Source organism: Branchiostoma lanceolatum, chromosome 3, assembly GCF_035083965.1.
Source record: "Branchiostoma lanceolatum isolate klBraLanc5 chromosome 3, klBraLanc5.hap2, whole genome shotgun sequence".
Taxonomy (NCBI): Eukaryota; Metazoa; Chordata; class Leptocardii; order Amphioxiformes; family Branchiostomatidae; genus Branchiostoma; species Branchiostoma lanceolatum.
Window position 1 is genome coordinate 29,099,711 of NC_089724.1, and position 14,019 is coordinate 29,113,729.

The window sequence follows — 14,019 nt, forward strand, 5'->3', positions numbered from 1 at the left end:
AATTCCTTTGAAGAAGCGAATCTAGCAGAGAAGTCTTGAATGTTCAATATCGAAACGTGTGGGTGCGAACGTGTCCTAAATCATGTGGCTTGGTCTCCGGGAGGTAAAGTATACTTTCCGTTTCCATAATATCAAGAGAAAGCAAATTTTAGAAAGCTTCATTTTATCCACCCACAACTTCTTGGGTTATGCTGTCTACACACACACACACACACACACACACACACACGCACACGCACACGCACACACACGCACACGCACACACACACACACACACACACAGAGTCAAATATACAAGTTTAACTTTCAAATTGATATTTGATAAATGTCATCTCTATCACTGGCATGTCTATAATGTAGACATTACAATCATTTATCAGAATACATTCTTGTGCATGCTGCTGAGAGCACATTGTGAGGTGCAAGGTATGGTCCGGGTTAGGGGTGGGTACGGTACCGTGTACCGGTACAAAACCGGTATTTCTTAATGAACCGGTCCAAAAAACCGGTCCGTAAAAAATCAGTGGACCGGCCTATGGACCGATTAGAAAATTCGTGGTACCGGGCTACCAGCAGGCGGCCACTTAAGTGGTCTAAGAAGATACAAAACAGCAGATTTAACGAGTAGTTTTCGAAGACGTTAGCTGTGAATCATATCTAGAAACACTTAAAGGATGAGTAAACAGACGGCGAGGAGAGTATAGTTATAATTTTGAGACCAAATGCAAACCTAAGAAATTATATCGTTCCAGACATGACATTTGGAGACTTTTACGTGTGTCTCGCTATCCAAAATATGATGTACTGCGACACTACTATAATCAGGTACAGGTACAGGTCCGGACCTGGACCTGACCCTCTGGACCTGGACCGGACCTGAATTTTATGTACCGGTAGCCACCCCTAGTCCAGGTCAATTACATTTTTTTTTCCTTTATCGTGTATGATATGATGTAAATAGACTTTGAGTTTATGTAAAGCTATATAAAGCTACTGCTGTACAGAAAATGTTGCAATAAAAGAGTCTATGAAATTAAGTGGAAAATTCTGCTTTATTTTTTACCCTAAATTCTGCACAAATGAAGTACCGATTGTATCATCTTGTGTACATACATAATGCATTATTAGTCAAAATTTTGTGATATAAAATCTTCTGATTATGAATATGATAATCTACGTACTTCAGTGCATGATGATACTCAGCAAGCTTAGGATTAGCTTGATAAAAACTAAAGTAGTGTGGAAGCTGATTGGGTAGATGAAGACAGTATCAAACAAGGAGGCCCAAACCTACACCACTTCTATATCACATCACAAGCTATCAGCCACCCGAAAATAAAGACCATAGCACGTCCAGGTCAAAAGATACAAAAACGGAAGTTCTGCTGCAACACCAAGGTCACATAACAGGGAATCAACCTTGACTTTCGGCTTCATAGCACCTGCCCACATACCAAATATCATCGTAATCCTTGAGGTTCTTGAGTAATGCTGACTACAGTAGTGCGGAAACACAAACACACATATACACACACACACACACACACACACACACACACACACACACACAAACACACACACACAAACACACAGACAGACACACCCAAAACTATATCTCCATTTTTCATGGAGATGACTATCGTTCGGGCATCAGTGTCTGATGCATGGGGGCTACCGACGTGCATAGGGCTCACCGGGCTGGTCTATTCTCAGTGTAGACAGATCAAAGTTTAGAACTATAAAACAGTGAAGGAAATACATTTGGTGTGGATTCTAACTGTAAACTATCATAACTGAAATAAGGAAATTCATGTTTGACTTAAAACTGTAGCGCAGATATCTTGTAATGTGCAAATCTGAGCTTTGAAAAGCTACAATTCTTCATGTGGAGTCTAGCCACTGGTGCAGTCCCTACAGAGGAGAAACAAGAAAAACAAGATTGACAATAAAAAAGACGTGGTCATGGCGACGGCGGTCTTTGTTAGTGTTTTTGTGTACTTAACTTCTAAATGCTGCAAGAATGAATTTCCCAACATTAACCACGATGAAATTATTGTATTTTGTCATTATTCATGCAAACAAGGTATTCATATGCATAATTGATATCATCGATATTCATCTCTTTGTCATTACTTATGTTGTGTTTCAGGGTCCCATTAGGGAAATCAGTGGTTTGATAAACTTTCCTCATTAACAATGGAATCTAGCGCCAGATTTGCATCATCAGCGTAAGATTATGTAAATCATCACTTAAGCCAAAAATACTTTGTCGTTGTACAATGTCAACGGATTTTTTTTTAAATAATGCCTTTATTGGGACATTACATCACTTACTAGTATTTCAAATCCCCTTGTAAAAATTCACATAAAACAGATCGAAGACTCCAGTTGTGTACTTACTGTCCCAAGACCTCCACCCGCATGCTGAGGTGATTATGCCATGTCTGCGGCCAGAACCGGACGTAACGTGCAGTTACCGGCGGGTCCAACAGGTGGCGCACTTCGGTGTTTTGATCAGAGTTGCCAGAGAGGACCTAGGATGGTATTGTGAATGAGAATGAGTAAATAAACAAGTAACTCGCAACACCACACGTAAATTTTATTTTTATATAGATTTACCAGACTTGTGGAAGGATCAACATAACAGGTGACTATCACCTTTTCAAGATGTCAACTTGACTGTAAGATTTGGACCATCGCACACCGGGGCATGTCCCTACTCTTTTTCTAAAGGTGTGGTGGGTTTTTAACGTGCGCGGGGTGTGGCTCTTCCCAAACACGGGACATACATTTAACGTCCTATCCGAGGGACCTAACCCTAGATGAGCTAGGTACTCATTTATACCTGAGTGAAGTGAGGAAAGTCGTGTTAAGTGCCTTTCCCAAGAGCACAACGTCGGGGCGCAAGTTCGGACAAGTTTCTTTGCAAGATAAGATCCCGGGTCCCATTGTTTGACAGCCGCGCGCTCTACCACTTTCGCCACAAATACGAGAAATGATCATACACGTACGAGGGAAAAGTCTATTGTTTCTGAAAAGTTTACCCTAGTGCAGAAGACAAGGTTTACCAACCTTCTCCCGCCCGAATTTGTCCAGGTAGGTGGACCACGTGCTTCCATCTCGGCTGAAGCGTAGTTTGTAGGAGGTCACAAACTGATTTGCTACTGGCCTGCCCTGGGTGATGACTCCAGCTACAGTAATCTCTGCTCCCACGTCAACCTGAACAGGAGGAAAACGGTATCTTGGTACGATTTTTTTATTATTCGGTTTTTGACGGACAAGGACTTGTCACTGCATTCAAGTTTTTATAACTCATACTAACAGTGCCACGTACAAATAACAATATACCCATTTTTTTTTATTTGTATACACCTGGGCGAAGTGAGGAAAGTCGTGTTAAGTGCATTTCCCGAGGGCACAGCATCGGTGGCGTCAGGGGGATTCGAACTCGGGCCCTATTGGCTCTGAGTCGAACACTCTGCCGTTACGCCCTTGGTACGATTGTCAGTGTACCTGTTCAATCTGGCGTCAAGTTCTTCACTCAATATGTTACCAGGTTTCATGTAATAACTGTGACCGGTTACTAAAGCCCAGGTTACACATAGCCGAACATGGCTCCCGAACACTAGCCGACTCAGGTCGGCTGAAGTTCGGAGAAAGTCTGACCAGTTTTTGGGCCACGCCTATCTTTGGCGCCGAACATGCGCCGATCATCTCCTAACAAGTACACGAATTACTCCGGAATGAGCCCCGAATGCTTTCTAGTCTACTCCCAACCATCCCGACCTCTAGCCGCAGACTACCGTGGGTGCAGCAGAGATCTCTCAAACCCACTGATTTTCAAAGTGGTGGATTTATGTAATTCGGCGGATTAATGTCAAATACGTGTAGACATGTTGTCGACAGTTGTCTTCTAAGCTCATACAATCAACGGCGGCTTGATGAAAATATGAATGTCAGAGGAAGAAAACCGATTTCATATAGATAAATAAAAAACACGCCATCTAACAACAGATGCGTCATATACGTTATACTACCTAGGGCACAATTACATAGGATTGGCAATATAGCAAGCTACACCGTGCAGTGTCCCCTCACCTGTAGCCACTGGTTGGTGTTCAGCGGGTGGTTGGCGCACCAGGCTCCGGCGAATCCTCCCTGACTTGTTTGACCCTCTTCCGGGGAATGAAGCCGAGCTTTGTTGGTGGCACAATGCAGGTGCGTAGTGGACGCCGTGATGTGGCTATCCGGAATAGCTCCGCTCTCCATGCCTAGCGGTACTGCAGTACACAGCCGCTATACGATGTGACATAATCATTGATGATAAACTTCGTCGTATTTATCCATTGTCAACGGCACGAAGTCGCCCAAAGTTACGTGTAGCTCGAAGTAACTCATCGAAAAAAAAAGTTCGCCTCGAGCTCCAGTTCGATAGTTAGCACAAAAACAAACATATTTATCAAATAATAATAAGTAGAGGATCTACAGCCCCACCCTAAACAGGAAGGGAGGACTCCGCGTAGAACTCTCCGGTACCTGGGACCCCGCCCTCCCCCTAACCAAAGGACAATAGCTGTTCCTATGGTGTTGTCTTACCATAGGAACCTTCCCATCTTGTTTTACATTTCAATACCTCTCATGCATGACTGTATGATTTGCCCTGTAAAGCCGGTTTTTCTAGTTGTTGTAAATAAGTACTGGTTAGTTCTGCTAGTTCATTTTAGTGACGCTGAAGAAGAGTAATGGATGTCATTCGAAACGTCCGGAAATAAATCTCCGTATTCTTATCCAGTTGTAGAGTTTGAATTCTCTTTATATATTGGTTACATGGACGTCTAACCTTCACAAACGTAATAATATGTACAGAAAATGCGTCTGTAAGCACACGAATGCCCTAACGTTACCTTGGAGCAAGATGACTCCCCACACCCTCCACATCCACCAGGAGGCCCGGGGGGGCCGGGGGTCCCAGGGGTCCCGGGAACACCATCACGGCCGTCCCTCCCGTCTCGTCCGGCCGGTACTTCAGGACCCCGAATTGGACCTGCGGCAGTTGCAGTGAAATTTTATATCATTGCTATCTCGGACAGAAATATGGTTATTCTGTTATTCAAATCGTTACGTTTCATGAAAAAAGCAAAATACAAAGACTCAAACACGCCGATATAAAACGTGACATAAGAAGAAATATCGGCCAAAATTCTATTGCCAAGTGAATTTGACCCAAAGTGTATGTGAAATAGCGCCAACTTGACAATTCGACGATGTGGAAAGTATGGATATAAGAAAAAATAAATACCACCATAATACAAAACTAGAGTTCCACGACTTCATACCTTTGCCAAATGGTTTTAACCTTTACGACTGATATATTATGTTTCTCTTAAATCATGCAAATAAAGTTATCATTTTCGTATTACTAAATAACATCAGTTGATCATCCTCTCCACCCAAATAAGACACAAAAGTATTAAATTCCAGTTACTTACCAAAATGGAATTACAGCATTTTCCCGTGGCAATAAGTGTGCAAATTCGGCATTTCTTATTTGCACAACTTTTATCAATCAATGTCCCTCTATTTCTCAGTTACATATGTTACATTCTTTAATAGTCCTGTCATGGAATGCGGTGGCTTTATAAAATCTCTCAATTAATCATGCAAATTAGATTCCGATTTTCTTAATTACTATTTCACTATATCAAGCATCACTTAAGCTAATCACATATCAAAAACAAGTTGTACACAGGTTCTAGCTATCCCTTTGTGTTTTGACCACAAGATGTAGGGCTCCTGAGGACAGGCCCTGCCAGCATTGGAATATTTGCTCCAGTGTGTAATCGAAACATGATAAAGAGTTTTATAATGCAACATAGCGGATCTATAAACTATCCTGATCATTTATAAGGGGGTCCAAAATCTAATTACTTCGAGGTTTAATGAAGACCATCGACATACCAAATAATCCACCAAGGCATTCTCGATTGTTCATATACAGACAAACGCACGCTGGGCAAAACATAGCTTTCTTGGCGAAGGTAATTAAATCAACAGGCATACTTCTCGATACATCTTACGTGTATTCAAATCAAGTCCAAACAAAAGTGTAATATCCTACATACCGCCAGGTGACGTGAAGGAGTCAGTGGGCGATCGCCTGTACCTCCGCAAGGTGGCGTTGTGTCCAGAGACACTGACAGCTTGGTTCGGCTTCCCGTCCTTAAGAAATAGGGTAAAGCTAGTGTTAGACTTTCTATCTAGCTGTTCATGTTGGCTCTTGTAAATACGTGGAGTTCATAATCATCATCTTAATTACCGTAATACCCCTACAAAGCAATAAAAAAAGAATCCATTGGGCTAGCCTCCTTCGCAGACTTCCTTGAACGGCGGTGTATATATTGTGGGGGGGGGGCGCACGCAAAGGAGTTTCACCGCCGAGGAGCTGTGCAGCCGAGGGGTGACCGCCATCCTATATAAAGGTGGTCGTCCCTCGGCTACATAACTCCCTTGGCAGCGAAAGTCCCCCCCCCCCGCGATATATACGCCGCCGTTATGGGAAGTCTGCGAAGGAGGCTACCATTGGCCTAGATATTTTGCTAAAAGCTTGGTTACGTACATTGCTGTATGTTGTGAGTATTTTACACAAGAATGGAACAACATGTCAAATTCTACTTCCTTCTAACTAAAGACCCAGTGCTAATATTTTAAGGCTAAGAAGCCATTGTTAACTTAAACAAAGGAACCTATTTACGCTTCATTGAACTTAGGGCCAAGCACGGTGAGATGCAGCAAGTTACTGGCAAAAACTTACCTCTCGAAAGTTTCCAAACTGCTGTTCCTCAGCGTGCCCGAGTTGGAACTTGGTTTCCAGCACAGCCAACCGCTCCCTCAAAGACGCCCCGTCAGCTTTCTCCTTCTGCAACTCTGTCTTCAGGGACGACACTTCTGCACGTTCGCTGTCCAGTTGGGTATGCAGGGACGACAGTTGGATTTTCATGGCCGTCATTTCCTCCTTGTGAGAGGACGCTTCCTCGTTGTCTCTACCATCGGCGTCTTGCTTGATCTCCATGGCCAAGGTACGATCCTTCAGCGTCGAGAGTTGGTCATTTGCCCTCGCCAATTGATCTCGCAGTTGGTCTTTCAGTTGAGACACTTCTTGAGTGGACTTCTCTCGGACATGCTTGACCTCGTGAGCGAGAAAGACGAGGGCCGCCACGACCAGCACCCCCGCCATGGCCGCCACGGCCACCGTCACTGGCCGGACCCCGCCGGGTCGGTCTCGGCGGCCCCGGGTGGGAACCTCGCCTCCATACACAACCTTCTCCGAGCTCATGGCCAGTTTGTAGCAAGAATAGACTACTTAAGTGATTGCAGATCGATAAAGTCGATTTCTGCTCCCCAAAAGCATCACCGTCTGCAACAGTCGCAATAGCAATGTTTCCTAGTAAGTAAAAGGGAACAGTTCATGGTAATGTTATTTCATCTTGCGAACTTCATTGGTTGGAGATGTAACATGATCAGCGTCGCTGCCGTCGCAAAGCACAGTAACATTGACTGGTTGGGGAGTACAGGTATAAGGTATCAATTCTTAACAATGCCACTGCGCACCTCACATCACAACGTCAACATGGCAGCAACTGGTAAACACCAGTGTCTTTGTTCAGTAGTGTGCTCCTGGCCAATAGTTTGAAAGGAAAGAACGAGGAAATTTGGTGTCATCTTTCGTCTTTTTAACTGAACAAAGTGAGGCAAGTTGTTGTTTTGTACGGAGCTGGTGGTAAACACCATTGTCTTTGTTCAGACGGGTGCTCCTGGCCGATACTTTGAAAGGAAAGAACGAGGAAATTTGGTCTTATCTTTCGTCTTTTGAACTGAACAAAGTGAGGCAAGTAGTTGTTTTGTACAGAGCTGGTGGTAAACACCGTTGAATATGTACTAAGTAAATCACTCAATCGTCTGGAGCTCGCCAAATCGTGCGTAAACACATCGGAGGTATTCTTAATACTTAAAACTGGCTGTGTAAAAGAAATATCAAATGTAGCATTTGGGGCACATATGAAGTTTGTAAAAATTATAAACAAATGACATGCGTCTCCAAGTATGATAAAGACCACAGCCATTCATTTTGCACATTTGGAGCTGCAGACATTTGGAGCCAAACATATAAGGTATCAAAAGAGATCTAAACTAAAAACTTGTGGAAGCAAAACGGGTGCCTTCAAACGGGATTTTTATTAGGTACTGTAGTCGTCTGGGTTTTACGAATAAAGGACTCGTTTTCCTGTAGACATCCATGGTGAAGTTCAGAGTCCGTGCTCTTTTAGTGGAGACCGTCACTTGTTTGTTTCTGGTCATGCCGTTGTAAGAAGCAGTGACAGTGTAGGTACCAGGGACCAGCATTCTCCAGTATTCACCGTCTTTTGCTTCAAGCGACAAAACAACGTTATATAAAACAACTATACCGTGAAATTGTGCGTGGAACTAACGTTCTGAAACTGATGCCATGGAAACATGACATTGTATCTTCGTGCCATGAATAGATTAATCAGGTCTGTAAAACATTTTCAAGCGAAGTTCTTTTATCTCAACCCTTAACTACGGTTTCGGCTGAGCCGCTCCCTTTATCAGGGTGCACTGGTATGCTCTGCCACTGCTTACCGCATGGCGGCGCTGTGGCAAAAGGAATGCGGCCCCAAACGTCTCTAGAGAAGGCTGTAGATTTTCTAATCCAGATAGCCACCCTACTTAAACCACTGTGTGCGCTACTGTCCTCTCTTTGTATCACCTTCCCTTCCCCCCCAGTCTATCATATAGTTGATTCTAGTAATGTTGCTGGCATTGCTAACGACTGACACCCGCCTGTTGGGACGTCATGATTGATCCCGTCCACGTGAATGGTCGCTCCCTCAGTTGGATCAAGGTTACGGTCCAATACAAAGCCCTTTATACCTTTGTGAGCCTGTGGAAAAGATATATTATGTAGACCATGTACGGGCTGATACTATGAAATATTTAAGTTGACATTCCAATTCTTCCACGATGACTCCAGTGAAGATATTTTGCATTCTGAGAGTGGCCACGGCGTAGCTCACCTGCGGGCACAAAGAGAGAAATCATTTATCTATCTTTATTTATTTATTGAAACCAGTAAACAAAGGTTAAAAGTCTAAGATGTTTGCTCAGGTATCAGGGAAAGCTGTTACATATGAACTACATGTGACTCAGGTCAACAAAACGGTTAAATTTAGCCATCATCCGTCTTTTCCGTCATTTGACAGAATTTTTGTTACTCATGACGTCCAAGGATTTTGAATATTCAGTCATTTTTAAAAATCGGTGTGTAGAGATATAAGAAGAGCTTGGAATTTTGCAAAGAAAACTAGTAAATCTGCGGACATTTTGGGATCGGAAGAGCCGATTTGGATATTTTCTAATGCCCGCTGGCGACAGGAGTAACGACCCGGAATTAAGCCAGTAGGCGGGAAAATTTGGCGTCATGCGTCCTGTACCCATTACATTTCTGACCGGTCTCACCAAGCTGACGTTTTTGTGACTACGTGTATTTCCCCCCGCAACCCGTTCAGCGTCCGCTATAGCAACCAAAGAAGACACAAAAGTCTGAAATACTTTAGAATCTATAGTTATCAGAAGTGCGGTAATTTTTGTGGATACTATCAAACTTTCAAGCTCACACGCGCTTTGTGTTCCCTCGAAAAATGATAAAGAACGTTTGATACCAGCAACAGGGCACGACGTCCACGCCACGTCATGGTAATTCGAACAATGTAATGCGCGATTAAATTAGAAATAGTGATGGCGACGGCTATTTCGACCACCTTCAGCGAAGTAACGGGAGAAAGTTACCAGGGGAAACAACGAATCATTATTTTTACTACATGTACAGGGCACATTCGAGACCGGTGTTCAAAATGTTAGTTTTTTTCCGACTCACCGCTTTTCTGTATATCCGCAGCAAAGTTTTGTTGTGCTAAACTCACTACTTCTTTTCTGTGCCGATACCATAAAATATATTAGTGTTGCCTGCGTGCATCATTCGATCTTACAGTACAAGATGACGGAAAACAATGCGGTGGGAATGGGACGAAGATGATTATTTCCGGTAAATTGTTTTCGTCAATCAAAATTCTTATGACGAAAAAAATCAGGCTGGCTGCTGCCTTTGTGAGATATGTTTTTTCACGTTGTCTCACACAGCTAGGCGGTGAGTCACCGAGTTGTCGTATTCTCTACACGGATCGTTATTTCATCTCACCTCTTAACTCTAGCCATGCCAGTGAATTCCTTCTGGATCGAGTTCGAGGGTGGCCGTTACATAGCTCACCTGCGGGCACAAACAGAGAAAAGGGCATAAATAAATGAATACAATTAACTACCAATCACCGAAAAAATCTGATTTGCCTTTTATTCTCATAGAAATCATGAATACTTCACAAACAGCTCAAAATTATTCGACGTTTCTTCTTGATTTTAAACTTGAATAGGCTAAGACTATGGACGATGATTTTGTTGGGACATATCGGATTTTATTCTACTGAATATTGTTCACTTTTGTCTAGATCTGACTGAATGTAACGTGTCATGTCCTGTTTATGCTTGGTTCTCGTGTAAAAGAAACTTTTATAGGTTGAAGGGGCAAGCCAGCTGTCTTGTGATGAAACAAATAGATAAATAAATAAAGACCAGTTGGATCAGTAGTAAAAACAGCTGGATCACTCGCTTGGGCAACCGCGCACGCCATCACTCAAGTAACATGCAATAAGCTAGTTCGGAGTTGCTACTACGCATGTGCAGTGTCAAAGGTGAAGGCCCCCCAGACGTGAACAAAACCCAGCGGGGCGTTGTTATGCAAATCAAGACCATGTCGAGACGAGCAATGTTTTCAAGCCGGGGGCCTTCACCTTTGACACTGCACATGCGTAGTAGCAACTCCGAACTAGCTTATTGACAATACTTATTGATACAACGTCGCTGACCTTCAGTTACCTGGACGACGTAATGGAATCACCAACGTCTGAAGTTGTCAACCGGTATGGCCACGGGATAGAAGACGGCAGTAGCGCTAGCGTGTCCCTGGATATAATGGTCCTGGGTCCCGCTGCACTGAAAATACAAGAAAAATATACACCCGGGGAACAATGTCCCATGGGCCGTTACTGCCCATGCAGGGCCAGACCTCTAGGCCTGATCGACAAGTTAGAGAACACGCTTTCTGAAGCTTAAATACGGTTCTATGGACAGGTGATAGAGTACAGGTGATTTGTGAGGTCACGTGGACTGCTCCTGACCAGGTGTCGCCTCTTAAGGACGCAAAACCTGTGAAGCGTCTCACTTAGAATATTCCTTATTCAACAACATTCTTATGCTATCATTAAGCTTTTAGAACGATATTGTTGTTGATTGAAATGATAGGGCATTGTAGGGATTATTGTAGATTTTTAGGGCAAAATGAGGGTTCTCCTCATTTTATGATAATTAGCATTTATTATTGACACCAGAACTTGGCACAATACTTTCCAAAGATTATTGTAACAGTATATGTACACTAAGTACAAAAAGGACCCCCAGAAGTATATTTATGAGCAAAACAAAGTGGAGTCCGTTTGGACCCCATACGGCAAGATTCGTCGTAAAAATGTATTGATGGTAGGATGAGAGTTAACTTACTACATATATTGTTATACATGTAGGAAAACTACTGTGGTTGAGCAGGAAAATCTTAGAAACATCCTAGTTTAGAAATAAATTAATGAACACTGCACGAAATGGCCTCGTATCCCGGCGTATACGTACAGGGATTCCTCCGGAAATATTCCATATCCCGGTGCGGATTTAGCGTATCCGTTATAACTAACGGATACGCTAAATCCGCGCCAAATGTGGTAAACAGTGACATTAAATGTCAGCCTAATAGAGATTACAACAACTAATGTATATCCAGTTTTCCATGGCAACGGGTTACTGACAGGCATTTTATGCAAAATTCCACTGCACGAAATGGCCTCGTATCCCGGCGTATACGTACAGGGATTCCTCCGGAAATATTCCATATCCCGGTGCGGATTTAGCGTATCCGTTATACTAACTAACTAACGGATACGCTAAATCCGCACCGGGATATGGAATATTTCCGGAGGAATCCCTGTACGTATACGCCGGGATACGAGGCCATTTCGTGCAGTGGAATTTTGCATAAAATGCCTGTCAGTAACCCGTTGCCATGGAAAACTGGATATACATTAGTTGTTGTAATCTCTATTAGGCTGACATTTAATGTCACTGTTTACCACATTTGAGTGATAATTTCCTAGCTCGCAAAAGCAACGCAAGGCCAGGATAAGCTACACGGTGATCCCTTTAGTTTCACCCGCCAAGTGTAATTAACAGACCGATCCCATAACTACATGTATATACAGCCCCATTAATACTATGGGTGCCTTAAAGGGTCGACAGAACGGCCAATATTTAATGGGTCACATGGATCCGACATCATTATCATTTACGCGCACTCGGGATGCTAAGAGCCCTTGGGAGGCGGGGCTCTGATATATCCCCCAAAACACGCCCGCCCATGCTTAAATCATTACCGAACGTGGTGTGAATCAGTCCGCTGGGTAACAATGGGGACGAAGAGTCCGATTTTAAGATTTAGAAATGTTGAGGCAGCTGCACACAGTATTTCGCCGGGACCCCCGGAGATTGTGACGTAGCGGTAAAAAAGAGTGCACCCTAAATGTTGAACCGCGTATGTTTAAACATTGACGTGAATGCTTGCGAGGCACGAATTTACTGTATTGCAGTTTAATAATAGGGCTTTTAGATCGTACGAGTGAGATCGTGAAGTTTAACCATTCAGCGTATTGCGCGTGACCTTTGCTGCTGCCTGCCGAGGTGAGTCGGCTGCAGTTCCGTATGACCCCACATGACTCCATATCAAAGTGGCCGTCAAATTGTTTTAAAACCATAACTTTTTTTTGTTTTCAGTTATTTTCTAGATCGTACTAGTGATTTTGCAGGGTACCCTACTATAATCTCATCCACGTCGATGTCGGTCACTTTGTGGTCCTTTACTATAGAAACCTTAAAGGCCAGATACTGTGGTCTGCTACCTTAATGATTTCTGAGGTTGTCTAACGCTGTGGTTTATTATTGTCAATTGTCTTGTTTCTCGAATCGTTTGTTTGAGCTTGTTTGTGCTCTTGGTTCCCTCGCTCTGGTTTCGCCTTTTAAGTTTTCCTTTTAATTTGATACGTCATACTGATAGGAGGGTTTGGTGTAGCCTCCATAGCGGGCTCTGAACCGGCCTTTTGGGGGGCTAAATAATACACCTTTTGCAGCCAGCCCGTAAACATCAGCCACCCCCGTAACCATTTTGCCGGTAGATTGGTTACGGGGGTGGCTGATGATTACGGGCTGGCTGCAAAAGGTGTATTATTTAGCCCCCCAAAAGGCCGGTTCAGAGCCTGCTATGGAGGCTAGGTTTGGTGGGTGTTTGTGAACGTGTCTGTCTTGGGAGGTACGGCGTGTCTTTTTTTTGTGCTACCGGTTTTTGATTTGTTACTTCTCTTATTAAGATGGTCATTCATTAAGGCTTTGTCGCCACTCTATGTCGTTTTGTTTACCCTAAATCCAAAAGGGACGACACCATGCGCGCTGCAAAAAAAGTAGTGAACAAAGACATTAGCATAATACAACCTAATGTATCAATGCATTTTAGGATACAGCAACAGTGACTACCAACGAAACAGGACCTACGGCAGGAATCCTTGGACGATGGTTTGATTCTTTCCTCAGGGTGGTTATATTCAACCTCTCTCTTATGAACGGCCTCTGGTATATGTACGTGTCGACGTGCATGTCAACCGATTCATATCTCTACTATGTTTGTTGTTGCCGCCGTGGTATATACAATCATACGTTCCTACACATCAATGCGGAGTTCCTGTTTTTAAAATATCAGCATTTAGGCAAGATGGAAGTTTCAAAATGGATTCTTTCAGC

At 43.3% G+C, this 14,019-nt stretch overlaps 1 protein-coding gene across 1 annotated transcript; it reads right to left on the minus strand.

Moving 5' to 3' along the window:
• Nucleotides 1-1,033: 1,033 nt before the first annotated feature.
• LOC136431321 (uncharacterized) lies at nt 1,034-7,464 on the minus strand. Its single transcript, XM_066422647.1, has 7 exons — nt 6,812-7,464; nt 6,123-6,219; nt 4,905-5,044; nt 4,099-4,296; nt 3,073-3,219; nt 2,401-2,534; nt 1,034-1,911 (listed from the first exon to the last, which is right to left on the minus strand). The coding sequence occupies exons 1-7, from the start codon at nt 7,331-7,333 to the stop codon at nt 1,893-1,895; spliced, it is 1,257 nt and encodes a 418-aa protein (XP_066278744.1). The 5' UTR covers nt 7,334-7,464; the 3' UTR covers nt 1,034-1,892.
• Between the last annotated feature and the right edge of the window lie 6,555 nt (nt 7,465-14,019).

Coding starts and splice junctions, on each gene's coding strand:
- LOC136431321 (XM_066422647.1), bottom strand. CDS start 7,333: ATGAGCTCGGAGAAGGTTGTGTATGGAGGCGAGGTTCCCACCCGGGGC. Junction 5,045..6,122: donor CTCCTTCACGTCACCTGGCG/GTATGTAGGATA, acceptor CAACTGCCGCAG/GTCCAATTCGGGGTCCTGAA. Junction 3,220..4,098: donor ACACCAACCAGTGGCTACAG/GTGAGGGGACAC, acceptor CCTCCTGTTCAG/GTTGACGTGGGAGCAGAGAT.